The following is a 15042-nucleotide window of genomic DNA, read 5'->3' on the forward strand; positions in this document are numbered from 1 at the left end:
CCAACAAACTGCCTCTTAGTACAATGACTTCTTGGAGACGGTACCTGAGATTAAGAATTCTGTACCGTGCTCCTCTTCAAACTCTTTCATCTTTGCTTGGTCACTTTGGACTGATTCTCCATGGACCATACATAACAGAAAATGGGAGCAAGAACTTGGGGCAATTAGCAGTCCCTGTGCTGAAAGGGAAGATCAGGTAGGAAAGACTGAAATAGATACAGCTTGCTCAATACAGTCATTTTCAGCTGACTTATGCAGCCTGTTGCATGCCAAAGGATCTCAAGCTGTAAAACCAGGATCGCTTCTGTCTTCTACTACAAGGCAGAAGCAGCCCAGAAACATAAACTATGGAGTGACATCCCATCAAGGCATTGCTGGCACAAGAATTTACACTTTACTAACTAAATTATATAGCAGCTTTCCTCAAAACAGTTTTTAGAGTATAGAGGCAGATTTAATTTTGCATAGTCTAAAGACAGTGCATCACTGCCCTTAATACTGCTCTGATTTAGTGAAAAAGAAAAGCATAGAACTGACCACTGAGATCCTCTCTTCCCTCTCCTCCTTCGGCTATTTTTTAGAAGTGCCCTTCAATCACAAACTGGTGAATCTTCACTTAGTCTCTCGCTCAGTGGCATCAAGTCAAAGAGCAGCTCCTCCACCCCTCCTGGAAGGAGCAGTGCTGGGAAGGCAGCAGGGAGACCAAGCCGGAGGGTCACTATGGGATGGGCATGTGTGACCTCCTGGCCCAGGGCTCCAAGTCTGACCAACTGCACCATGCCCAAATGGACCCTCGTTAATTTTTCACAGGCTTAACTCAATCAGCAAGTTCCAGCTACAAGTAAAAGTACCTAAAGCATATTCCAGGTCTATCTTTAGCCTAGTTCATGCAGAGACCCACATGCAAGTTGGGAAACCTTTCTTAACTTAATGAATGCTGATACTCTCAAGCTACCTACAGGCAGATTATGCATTTCATGGTTCTGAGAGCCTCATTTAAACAGGGTTCCAAAAAAACACATGCATGAAATGAAAAATCCAGCACCAGTGCCACCACTTAATACTGCTGCACACACAACTGTTTAGCACCAGACAGAAAAATAGGAGTATACCTACAGCATCCTGCTGTAACAGCTGCCACCCAAAGGCCTCAAGGCAGCAGTTGCAAATATGACATTTCTTAATTATGAAGATGCCATGCAAAACCATTGCAAATCAAAGGCATGCTATGTACAGCACAGTAGCTACTTGCTGATAGCAATATAGCTATGAATTATTCTTCTATAAAGAAGTGCCAGAACTCGCATCTCTTCATTCCTGGCTTCAGCTTTCGTTTCTCTGTAGCAAAGACTTATTTTCTCTGCTTTTTCTTATGAGGCATCTCATGCAAATCCTGAAGAACCACTCCATACCACAAGCTTGAAAAACACAGTGTGGGGAGGACAGAGGCAAAAAATGCCATGTTTTCAACATCATGCTGTATTTCTGTAAAACCCACCAGTTCCATGAGGACATGGAGTTCTGAGGGGCATTAAAAACAGTGCCAGAGACAGTCTGGAAACGTCTGCTAGAAATGGCAGTTTTGGAGGACTCTCAGAAAAAAATTACAAAGGGCAATGAGTCAAGGTGAGCTGAGAAGTATGCAACCAGGAAAACTTGCCAATAAAAGGCACTCCTTCAGAACACAATGTTTTGTCTGACTGCTTTATCAGGAAATCAATTTACAACTGCTTCTTATTACTCTGAACTGAAAATGACAGGAGTGCAAAGGCTCTAAATCAAGGAGAAGAAGGTAGGCAGAGTACAGCAGTCCTCATTCACTAAAGGATTGCAAATTTTCTACTTTTGCATTTTAGGGAAATCCAGTCTGTTAGATTCTTTCCTTGAGGGTGTTTTTCAGTTTGTTGTTTTGATTTTTAAATAGTACAGTTTCTGCTATGCACAGCTAACATAACCTTGTGCCAATAATGCATTGTTCTGGAGCCATCTGATCTACACAATGGTCTTTTTAATGGCCAAAGCTCTCCAAACAGAGATACCTAAAATTGCTAGTTGAGAACAAGCCTGTTGCAGAGCAGTAGAGTCTTACATTTGTTACCAAAGTCCTTGCTTTGAAAGTCATCACAGACATACAGAGAAATTAATGTGGCATTTCCCAAGGTATAGCTCAGACTCTCAACATGCACAAGGTAGATGAAAAGATACAGCTTGGAAGTCAATCTACAAAGGCTGATTATAAATATAATTTGAATGATCTACTTAAAATATTATCATCTTGTCCCTTTATTTTTGTTTTGCTCCAGAAGATACCTTCAGTTTTACACAGTTCTCTCACAAGAGGAAAATGCAATTCACCTTTGCAATTCCCTTCGCTTCTTCCTCTGCCCCAGCTTCTTCTCAGCAGCGTGGCCTCTTGCCCATTTTCTCCTGTTACTCACCAGTTCCCAGTTCTCCAGCATGGCCTTATTTCACCATTCAGTTTTCACAACAATTCTGCTTGATCATGGGGGGCTTTGTGTTCTCCAGTACATTTCCCATCCTTACCCATACAGATGGAGCACAGTGTCCCAAAATTATTAAACGTGCTTTTATACTACAGGGTCTCGGCCTCTCCCTGAACAGGCAAGGAAATCCTGGGAAGTTGCCAAACAGTGGCCTACAATTCCAGATAGCCCCAAATCCACTTTAACAGCTCTTGTCAGTCTCAACTTGTTTTCTCCCTGCTTCAGCATATAAAAATTCTCTCTCTTCGTGCTTGGGAGACTGTGTTCTACTGTCAAGACGGGTCAACATGTATGCCTGTTAAATCTCGTGGTTCCCACATTTCTTCAGCAGGTCCATATTGCTTTCCCAGTAGCAACACTGAAAGGACCACTCACCTCCTTGTGTGAATCCTTATGTGCTTCCAGTGTTTTCATGATGGTCAACTCCGCATAATTCTTAAATCTCGCTGGCTGGTTCCGTAAGATCTCTCTCAGGACTCGCAGCGCCAGGGCTCTTATTGAATGCTGTATCAAGAGAAATGCACGTTAGAAAGTTTGAAGTAAATTATCATGGCTCCCTACGCTGCCAGAAATCTTATATCACTCTACCAGCTCCAGTGGAGCGAGCAGAGAAATGTATATAACAAAAATTCAGAATTGGTCTCCTTGCTTGCTTTTGCATACACGTGCACAGACACAAAAATCACATAAAATGACTGTTGTCACAGATACAAGAAATAATCAGAATTACTCTATTAAATTCGATACTCTTTTGGCAATGAAGTACAAATTTGTACCCAAAGCAGCATGTCTGCATTAATCTACAGAGAAGCTCAAATCATATTTACTTTGCCCTTCCTCTTTTGCTTAGTTTTGCGGATATCAAACTGGGCATGATCCGTGCAACAAAGCTGTTTCTCATGTACTAATGCAGTAAAATCGACTCTCTTCCTGCAAATCCTATGGAAATTACTTTCAAGAACAGTCAGTCATTGTAGTCAATGCTGACCTATGTGTTAATCCTTTATATCAAAATATCATTAGCAGAAGGGATTTAACACACCTGCTTCAATTTCATAACTGTTACATTAAGTTTTTGGCCTGTGGCCACTCCAAATAGATTCTATCATTTCGGCAGAGGAATATTTACTTTCCTCTACACTCAGCCTTTAAAGCAGGTCCTTTGCTATTCATGCAGTGCTACAATACCCATGCACTCAGATAAAGCCACTGTATCTTCTGGTACACGTGTGATGATACTACTATTACACACGTAGGGCTACAGCAGCTCATGCTTGTACTAAGAACGACTCAGAAAACACCAGCCACCTACAAAGCTTCAGAATTAAAATTTCTTACAGTGTACCGTATACTTTACAAAGAGTATGGGAAATACAATGGATTTTGAATCAGATGAAACAAGGAAGAACTGTGTGTGGTTTGAAGCAGGAATATTGTAACAGCCAGATGGAGCGTGGCCCTGATGTGAAGTTGCAGCAGGGTGCTGAGCTTTAACAAGTACCACCGGGCTGCAAGCTGAACATACAGCCCCAAGTGGAAAAAGGAAAACTCCAGCCTGTAAATTGCTACTTTAATCAGCTATCAAATAGAAAGCTGTGATATGAATGCAGCTTTTTTAATACTTCAAAACAAGATCCACTGTAAACATAGTTTGTTCTCAATCACATTTTTGCAAGAGACAGAGACCCATCCCATGAGATCTAATAGCCTGGGATCTTTAAACCACAGATGAAAAAAACCCATCTATTCTAAGGTGCTTTTATCCTCCTTTTTTTTGGGAATGGGTATGATACAGTTAAGAGCTTATAGCTTCATTTAACTTGGAAGAGAAAAACTTTTGAGATCTTGATAGTTTTTGTTCAAGACTAGAAAATGACTCCTTTTCTGATTGTAGTTCAATTTCCTAGTTATTTGTTACTAACACTCCAGAGGAAGGGGGGAAAACTGGAACACTTCAGATTGGCTTACAATTCATCATTGCGCACACTGAAAAGCAAATCAGATTTTGTCAACATTCAAAAGAAAAAAACAAGTAATGCAGCATCACTGTTGAGATGCCGTACAAGCACAGCAGGTTTAATTTAACCTAGTGTGGAGGAACTATCACCCCAGGTGAAGTAACGTAAAGAGAGGTAAGACAAAAAGAAAAAAAATCTACATCTCACATCTTTGTCTCCAAGCGTTTCCAGCAGCAAGAGCAGAATGGTTTTGAAATGTTCCTCCCAAACTCCAAGGTTATCTTCCCTTGTGATCTTTAGCAGTTCCAGGAGAGCTCCTTTCCGCTCCTCCACCCGCTCGTTGTGGTTGGAGAGCTCTTTCAGAAGATCAGCCACCAAATCTGAATGGTCAATGGGTACTTCTAGGACAAATGGCAGCAAGTCATTTGGGGAAATGGGGAACAAGATCAAAGGTGTCAAGATTACTAACCCTCTACAGAACAGAGTACATGTAACAAGGGCAACCCCCTGCCCAAAAAAAGCACCAGTCAAGAGAATCTGACTAACCCACAATCTCACCTGAGTTCATAACACAGCTCATGACTCTGCAGATGGCTCCTAACGAACCAGGAAGAGATGATGATTGAATTTCATCCAGTTCCAACAATTACTTCTACAAGATGAGAACTGCCACATTTTTTCCCAGACACACACACCCAAAACCAGCGATTGCATGTATGACCTTTAGATCAAAGTACAGTGACTGTGACTCATCAGTGTACTGCAAAAAAATAAAGCTAAGGTGCAGCATCGCTTAAATGAAGTGAAACACTCAGTAAGAGCTATTGAGAAGTTTCAGTCATAAAGAGTGGAAGGTGCCCAAAATAGTGTCCTACAGATGTATGTAGATGCTCAAGGGACTAGTATGAGGGAAATTCTAGGCAAATGAGAATTAAAACTGCAGTATAACATTTTCTCAATGACCAAAGACCAGGTGAAAAGTAATACAAAACAAATGCATGGGCAGGCATTATCTGGGAGCGCTCCCCATCCACAAATACAAAAGTAACAGAACAAGCTGCCGCAGTTTTTTTAAGATATGCTGATACAAACCATCCCGAAGCTGATCCATGTCATCATCGAACACTGCTTCCTTCAGGGCAGTCTTGTCATAAGTGTTAATTGCGTCGACGTAGGGATAGGGGTTATATTCTCGAGCACGTGGCCCTGAAAAGGCGCGGGGAGGCTGGGTGTTAAGCAGGGAGGTTTTGTTATCTAGAGCCATCCTTCCACCTTCCACAATGTCACTGCTTCCACGGACATCGCTGGTAGGCACAGCGAGGCCACCATCTCGAGACACCTGGAGGATCAAACAGACAGAAAATACATGAGATTACTCAAATTCTGAAAGCCGTAGCTTTCTTGGAGTTCACACACCAATATGACGATGCACAGAATCACTTACACGTACATAATGCTTGAGTAAAACTTAGATTACCACCTCTTTCCCTTAGGTAACTACAACCGTTAAAAAAATCTCACGATCACAGGGTAAAAAGCTGTACTAACATTCCTAAATCTAAGTTAATACTGCTAAAACTGCACAAGCTGGCAAAGATTATAAGTTCTGGAACGGGACCAATTTGCTAAGGAAGGGAAAGGAAGCAAAAGCAACATCCTCCTCACAAAACTTCACAAGCCACTGACAGAGGAGACTGGATGCTGCTTAGCAACATCACATGAAATGAACAACAGAAGGGTCCCAAAGAAAAGTCTTGGACCAAAAACGTTTAGATTTGAAGGCTAACTTAATCTGCTAACTCATTTTTTTTTTTCCAGATAGGATGCAAAACTGTCATGGAATCATAAAATATCTCAAGTTGGAAGGGACTCATAAGGATCAATGGCATCTTACATGGCAGATAATTCTGTAACCATCCATGCTGCATAAGGTACGATATGAGTTGCACACTCAAAGTGATTACAGGGCCTTCCTATACATGAAATAATAAGCTTGTGAGGGAAACCACCCATGCATTTTAGGAGCTAACATTGCCAGTCACAGACCTAACTATACACAGTCCATGAAAACATCATCACTGAGCCATGCTGAGTCTGAGGAACACTAGTACTGTTCCCTTCGTACATGAGACTCCGTCAGAAACCCAGTGAGTCCATTTCACAGGGGGCCAGAACTCAACAGGAGCAAGGGACTGCATTAGTGGGACCCCATAATGTAGCTATAAGAAATTAGCGACCAATAAGCCAAAGACACTTGCAAGAATACAGCAGGAATAACTGGATTTTGTACACTAGCAATCCAAAGCCAAGTTTGAACAAAATGTTCTAAAATTTCAGCTATCTGGGGACATGAATTAAATACTTACAATGTCACAGTCTTTCTTTCCATCACGTTTGATTGGCTCATTCAGGTCCTCTTGACTACGGAAACTAAATTTTTCAATCGCTTCTGTGACTCCGCGAAGAGAGCTGTAGATTTCATCAGAATTTAGGTTCTCCGTGTCATAATCCAGCATACTAAAGACCAAACGTATATGAAATGTTACATATGAAACTGGAAACCGCTTTTGACTGTTAACAAAAACAACGCCAAGTCAGAGACAGATGATTTGGTATACTCTTTCTAAGAGTGACTGGTAACAAAACATGGATGGAATCAAAGCAGACTTCAAGTCTGAGTCTCCCCTCAATGGGGCTAAATTGAGGAGAAGCTCCACTGAAATCAGTGGTGTCACAAATCAGGTCCACTGTTTGTCACATTCCACAGGAGTGAGTGTGCTGGCTTCGGTAAACCAAAAACCTATCCCCAGTGTGGTAATGGTGTTATTTAGAAAGGAAAATAAAGTAAATAAATCACAACGACAACTCAAAGGGTCGTGACAGATGATGGAAATGAAATCAATGAAATTTAAGTTTCTCAATAAATTAAACATATTCTATCGATGGATTAAAATGTGACAGATTTAAATGGAAAGGAAAATGCATCTTGTCATAAACCTTAGTCTAACATGTCCCATTTTCATTTATAGCATAGTAAAACCAAAACCACTTGCAGGATGCCTTGATAAAAGATGCATTTCAATATTGAGCCTAAGTTTGGGAATTCTCTCACTCAAATCTGATGCCTTCTTGCAGTCTGTCTGTTCCTCAGAAATTCCTGAGCAGCATAAAGCCATGCGAGTTTTTGGATTCCTCGAGGAGTTATCCAAAATTAAGTTGTGTGAAAAAATACCAGGCATGCAAGGGCAGATGATATGAAAAGATGTGGCTGAGAAGCTCCAACAAACCTGGACAAAATGAAAAGGCATTATTGGCAGGGCTTTGCTCTGTCTAGGAGGGGAAGCTGAGTTTGTAGGACAATCAGTTTTCCAAGAGACTTACTGAAGAGACCCAGTAACTGAGAACAATTCCTCTGGGGGAGTCTCAGATCTTAGTAGCACCAGAAGCAAATAAACCAAAAGAATATGAGACATTTACATCAAGTTGTTTGTCAATAAATGCCAAGGAGTGGCTCCCTACAGGGGTGAATTACTATTTCTTAACAGCTGGGGGAGGATGACAGAATAGGCTTGGAAGAGGATGGCTGAACAAAGAGCCATGTTCCTATTCCACAAAAGAAAGATTCCCTGTGAGATGGGTGGGGAAAAAAACTCCCTTCTGATCCTGGGTACACAGCTATTTTCAACAGAACTAAAAGTAGGATGTTTAATACCTAGAACCACTAATTTTTTTGTTTTTGGAAGAAACTCAGGAACTTCAGACAGGAAAAGATTGGTGCTGCCCAATTCCTTTGGGATTAACACACTGAAAATAGCCATAATGCCTGGCTCCCACGCAACTCACTCGCTCTGCAATCGCACAAGCATCAGCACGACGTATTCTGGCAAAGAAACCAAAGAACAACTCCCCAGCTTTAAACAGTGTCTGTCAGGCCAGGAAGAAAGAGAAGCCAAGAGCAGGAAAAAAAAAAAAAGCCGTTTATAAACCTACAGAAGTCAAAGTATTTAGAGCTTTTAACCAGCTGAATGACACTAATGCACTGTGATGGCTTTCCGACAAAAGTGAAGGCAGTTCTTAAATTCTTTATAAGTACCAGGCAGGGATAGGACAACTTTGTTTCACAGGATCTCAAAAAGAGTAATCTTGAGCTCAAGCACATTGGATTCCCAGAGGTTCTTCACACGATATTTAAGTGAGCGATGAAACCACCATTCAGGAAGGTGTACATGTGACTGTACCACGTACCCACACCAAGAGATGACACGACTTACCAATGGTCACACAAAAAAGAGAAATAATTGCAAACGTACTGACACTAAATCTTCTGCTAAAATCATCGTTTCTTTCCTCAGGGATGAATTTTGCCCCACAACTGCTGGCAAAGAACAGATCAAAGTGCAGACTCGGCAATGTGAAAGGACTAAGGCAATTTCTGAAAGAGTCATTGGTCTGATGCATTTTTCCAAGCACAAAACCACATTTTGATAAAAATCTAAAGAATCCAGTGATTTCATATGTCAAGAGTAAGCCTGTGTAGGTGATCACATTATGTCTGTGTTCTGCATGAACAAAAACTCTACATGTGAACACACGTCTATTGACAGTATGTGTGCTAGAATACTTCACAGACAACACAATGGGGGGAATAAAAAAATACAATGGAACTACACCCATCTCTCAGGGAAAAATAAAAGGGTACAAAAGGAAAAAAAAATATGACCCATGCCGAAAACTAGAGGAAAGTCACAGGATGAATAAGAAGTGAGTAGAGATGAGCAGTGTTTAAGGATGTCACAACATTATTTTCCATCCTCTGCTGCACTAAAACAATGCAGCTCTCCACGAGTTTATTGGGATATAATTTGGCAGTTTTACAGTCTGACATGAAATACATTTTACTTCCATAAACTTTTATTCAGTTTCCAATCCAAACTATGTGTAAGTAATCAACAGTTTAGCATCCTCAAGCAGTACACAGTAACCTACTTCCTTGCACTTTCAGGCTCTGGGCTGGAACATATATCAAATTATTCCAAACTTTGGTGACAGCTGATGAATGGAGGAAAAAAAAAATATCTCAACTAGTTTAATTCAAAAAATCAACACAGATCTCTTCCACAGATATCTTAGTGTCCTAGAAGAGTCAGAACATTGATTTAAAGTATAAATTCTGCAGGTATTCACAGAGGTACAGGCTGTGAGATTTTGTTTTCTCAGTCACCACAGATTCCCAGATTTTGAGCCTTCAAAGAACAATTTCTTTGCTTTTCTTTGATAGTTTTTCCATTAGCAACTTCTTGCTTGAAGGAAGACTTGTATGTAGTCCCTCCTCAGGTAACAGGTATATTGAAGTCAGGAGAAACCACATCTACAGCCAGCCTGTTGTCAGGTATAAACTTAAAAATAATCCAAGGAATTTAGCATATAGGTCTGACAAATCTGTATTCAGAAGGGGTCTTTATTAAAACCAGTATACAGCTTTAGTCCAGTATACTGATTGAAGACCTGTATGCAGACTGGAACAAAATGCAAGGGCACAGGAAGAGATGTCAAAATTAGCAATCAATAACCTCTAAATCTTGTGGTAAGGACGATTTTAATTTCAATACTACAGATTTCCAAGATGTTCCACAATCACACTGTGCAAGCAGCTGGTAAAATCATACATGCAAGCTTCATCCTCACTGTCCTATGGATATTCACTACTGCAGATGTGAAATCCCTACTGAGCCACATTTGCCTGGATGAAAGTATCCATGTGCCGCTTGCACAGTGTCGCCAAATCAAAAGACCTGCCTGTGCTGTCACAACACAACCAGTACCTGCCAAAAGTGCTCAGCAACTGTGTTCTGCATTGGAAACCAACTGTGAGATGTATAACCCATTCAGGAACCTGGCAGGGAGGAAGAGTCTGGGAAAATTCCTCATTTTTATTTTCCCACTTGCATGCTGCTGGTTCTCCAAGCAGCGAGCAAGCGGCCACCTGCCACCTCCATTTTCTGAAAGCTATCGTCAACTCTTTTCCTTCTTCAACCAAAGCCTCCGCAAATCATTTCCCACATTTGAACAAATCCTACAGCGTGAAAGGTAAATAATACTGTGACACCTCAGACAAGTTGGTTTAACAGGTAGCTTGTTACCTGGGAGAGTAAGAGCGTCTGAAAGTCTTGTGGGAAGGAGCGGTGGGGATGGAGTTAGGCTGAGGAAGGGGAGGGGGGTGCTTCGACAGCCCGTCTGCACTCCAACCCCAGAACCGACTGCCGTGATCAGAGGAGAAACAAAAGAGAGAAAAAACAGAGAAAAGGAGAGGGAGGAAAAAAAAAGAAACTATAATCTGAGTGGCTTAGTGCTGTCATGCTGCCTTGGAGAGAGAAAAAAATTAATAGAAACAAAATTAAACAAGAATACTCCATTGAGCCCCATAAGTCATTGTTTTGGTCTTTATTATTAATTTCCACTTTTATTCCTAACATAATGATATAGTTCACACAAAAATAGTCCCTGTTTGTACCAACCAGTAAACTTTACAAATGGATATAGCCTCTACAAACAACTCTTAATATGTTCCAAGTGAACAATCCCCAACCACACATCTGTATTCAAACTCTAAGCAGGTATTTGCAAGCAACAGGATTTCCCTGGGAGAAAGGAAAGTTGGAACTGATGCTTTTAATCAGATACCCAAATGGAGCTTGTCTAGTTTGGCTCCTGGTACCTCTATAAGTGCTTGCAAACAGGCCCTACACAACCAGCAAACCTTCATAGGGCTTGAGATCTGACCCTATTTCACCAGATTCAAACTGACCCCAAACATGCAGCAAGGGAAAGTCAGCCTAGAGTGTAAATGCATCATGTAAACTGGGGACTTGGCCCAAGTCTCAGCAAATAAACCAGCAAAGACTGGACGAAACCAGCCTCTAAGTCAATTCAGATCTCTCAAAGTTCCAAAAGCTCCTTCTGGTTCCTGTTTGATCTTGTGCTCTTGGGTCAAGGCATCCATCCCTGTTCCTATTTGACTAACCTTTGCTTTCATTCTGTACCCTTTATGGTACATGGATTTTCAAAATCATCTTCTGAATGAAAATACAGATGCTTAAGCTGGTGGAGTATTCAAGACACTGCTTTGTTTCTATTAAGTTTAAGTACACTATCTCAGAAAGTCACATTTGCGTACACACAAGTGAAAGATATTGCAAGATCAGAAGTGGCAAACAAGTCAAGAATTGCTCTAGTGCAAAAAGCAGCAAAGCCAGTTGAAAACTCCTCTGAAGACTGGTGTCAAGAAATTCACTCATTAACCAGCAATCAAACCCCACAGCTGCTACGTGCAATGATTATAGAAATACACCCAACACCCAGACTGCTGATCAGAAGCCTCACAGCTCAGGTCTCACCTACCTGCAAAGAGGTCAACAAACAAAGCAGGCTTGTCCTTATTGTATAAGGTGGGTAGCTTATTTTAATTATTTTTCCATGCCCTACCTCACTGAATTTAATACTGAAACTGTCAAATGGTATTTTCTATTGTCAGTGAAAAAAACAAGCACATAAACTACATTGCCAAATAAAAGAGTGAGCATTTTGTTTTGATGCATTTCCTCTTTGAAAGACTAAATTTGTTGGAGTTTTTTGTTTGTTTGTGTGTCTGGTTTTGGTTTTTGTTTGTTTTTCTTTTTTTTTTGGTGGCTTTTTTTGTCTGTTTTAATTGGATCTACACACAGGTTTCTGAGCTGCTAACAAAGGTAGAAACACTAGGGCAAACCCATTCTTTTGATATTCCTTCACCTAGAATTCTGTTGGAATATTTGAAAATTCACAACCTGAATGCAACATTTGAGTTTACAGAAGTGCATCTGCCATTCAGAATGATATTCTTACACTGGAGGACTCCACAACTTAGATTTCTCCTTTTTGTCATACTACATCATGAGATACTACTGTATCTCAGAAGATTTTTCTCTGTCCATCACAAACTCATGCCATTCATCTGAGCATTTCCCAGGAATCATTCTTTCCTCTCAGTCAGAAGTCTGGGGTTTTTTCCCCTATTATTTTCAGTCTTCCCAGGTGCCCTCCCCTGCTTTTCTTCTTCTTCTTTCCATAACTTCTCTTCCCCAAAAACTAAAACCGTGAAAACAAAAAAGCAAAATAACTCAGATGCAGTGGATATGCTCTAGTGATCATGAAACAGAGCTGGATGGGGCAAATGAAAGCAGAAGGAAGGACTCCGTCTGAGGCCCTGAAAGCACGTTACCCTTCTGAAGACACTAACATCAGGGGATACTTAAGCAGATGTTATCATCTGGACAGGCAAGTTAGTTGTTTGCATCAAAGTCCAGTTCAACCAAAACATCCAAAATCTACCCAGAGCTCAAATGTATGTACACACAAATACACACACACAAAATAAATAAAAGTGTCAGTCATCTGGAATTCAGTTGTGACAGCAATAATATGGGAGAAGTAATGTGACCTAAGGGCAATGGCACACATATATTCTATAGAAAGTCTGTATCAGCCTTGCTGATTAATATTGAAGATATCATCCACAAACCATCAGTGATAAGGGAAGGCAGCTATGATTTGCAATATTTTTGTATGCTCAGGGGACCCAAACTATCTTTTCTATACATATTCCAGCCCCAAAGACATGTGTATCTCTAGATATGACTCTTCCAATCTCTGCATCAAGAAAAAAAGAAATAAAATATAATCTTCAAAGCCGGAGCTGGTGTTAAGAACTGGAGAGAATCCTTCAGCCGACTGCACTCAGGCCGCCTGTGCAAGACACCGGCACAGGGCAGCAGGACCCGCACACGGAACGTCTCAGGAAGCGATGGGCAAACATGACCTCAGTACAACCCTCTGGGAATGGCTCCCACAAAAATGTAAAGCAAAGCCTGGTTTCAGAGGAGGGCTACAGAGAGAAACTGTGGGAATCTTTATCCTTTTACACTGCTACCAGAATGACTCTGGTGTTCTCATTTTCCACCTTTGTAGAGAGAAAAGTGACAGTTTACACCACTGATGAATAGCAAATGACAAGCATTTTTAATGGAAACATGACACGGAAGCTTCTATATCAACAACTGCAACACTGCAGTGTACCCTACTTCCCATCATCTGTTATAGTGCATCTTTCAAAGCCTTTTTTTCTGAAAGAAGGATGTCCACATATACTCTTCAGAAACAGAGCTAAATTCTCCCTTGTTCTGTAAGTCAGGACCATGTTCAAACTGTGCTACACAAGACATTTTCAAGGAGGATGCTGTCCCGCAGAACATCAGAAGCTACAGCCACTGATTTGCAGTCTTTGCCACTGCCTTTTTTACAAAAGGTAAAAATCTAGAGCTACTGTTACTGCTCAGAGGTCACTCGCCAAAAAAAGCAGAACTTTAACCCTGAATATTTTAAAGGGCTTTTACAGCAGCTTCCACATTCGCCTATCACTGAAGAGTAACTTTTACACATCACTCTTGAGTAACTAAATCCAGCAAAGAAGCAGGACACACTTCTTGAAAATACACCTAAATTCTGGGATCAGCTTCTCCAAGAACTCCATAGAAAACTGAAGGAATGATTATTTTCTAAAGATACCAGTGGCAGTTTTGGTCTTGGCAACAATGGCAGAATACTCTGGAATTACTTTAGCTGTTCCTTAAGAACACACCATATGGGGAAAAAAACTCCAGTTCCTAAACCCCAAATGCTAGAAAACAACAGTAACAAAGTATTAAGTGTATGCTGAATGCCGTAAGCAATATTCTGATACATGCATCCTGATATTGAGAGGTGAGAAGAATGCAAAGAGAAACAGAAAAGCAGTGAGTGAAGTGGCAAAACACAGTTGTGTCCCAATGGCAAAACCCCAAAAGCATGGTAAAAGGCCATGGACTTATAAAATAAGTGCCACATGCAAACATGGCCAGCAAAGCCACAACGTAACCACAGGGAAACATATCTCAGTTGATAATTGCCCATGACAGAAATCAGCATAGAAACAATGCTCAATCTAGTCACAAAGGAAGCAACATTGTTGGAACCGTTCCCCTGAAACTCTACCACTTGATTTCTTAATGAAACCTTTGTTGAAAAAAAGTTGTAATAGGCAACTTGACCTTGGCTTGTAACCTCTCAGTCTAGTTTTGGATTACAGCAGATTTAGAGGTCACAAAGATCTATTTAGATATTAAAAATTTTCTCAGGAAACCCCGTGTGTTCCACATATGTTGCTGGAATTAGTGTAACTACTCATTAAAGGCAAAAAGCCTGTGTTTTTCCTGACACACAGGAACTCACATCTCAAGCATCCCTCCAGAAGGGTTGATCAAGCCACGACAGAGCTGATCAACACATTTCAGCATAAATTACTACACTGGACTACAAACTGCAGTCCTCACCCAACACATTTCCTTCTGTCTGTTCCACGACAAAGGGACGTGGCCTCCATGGAGAGGGCAGGCAGACCAGAGAAGCAGCTTTTCAGCTTTCCCCAGCAAGAATCAAGGCTTGTCCAGGTAACAACCTCATGTTTTCCTCCAATATTTCTATGGTCCCAGAGCATACTGTTTAAATTCTTA

The 15042-nt window shown here is 40.9% G+C and overlaps 1 protein-coding gene across 1 annotated transcript in view; it reads right to left on the reverse strand.

Annotated features, from left to right (window-relative positions):
- CLASP1 (cytoplasmic linker associated protein 1) overlaps positions 1-15042 on the reverse strand; it is a 171773-nt gene that overhangs the window by 13464 nt on the left and 143267 nt on the right. The window contains exons 31-34 of the mRNA XM_082054938.1: positions 6829-6979; positions 5555-5801; positions 4670-4860; positions 2880-3008 (exon numbers count right to left, since the gene is read on the reverse strand). Of these exons, the coding sequence (XP_081911064.1) occupies positions 2880-3008; positions 4670-4860; positions 5555-5801; positions 6829-6979 (718 nt within the window). The remainder of the gene's footprint in view (positions 1-2879; positions 3009-4669; positions 4861-5554; positions 5802-6828; positions 6980-15042) is intronic.

Source organism: Streptopelia decaocto (genome assembly GCF_964273445.1).
Source record: "Streptopelia decaocto genome assembly, chromosome: 6".
In the NCBI taxonomy this organism is placed as follows: Eukaryota; Metazoa; Chordata; class Aves; order Columbiformes; family Columbidae; genus Streptopelia; species Streptopelia decaocto.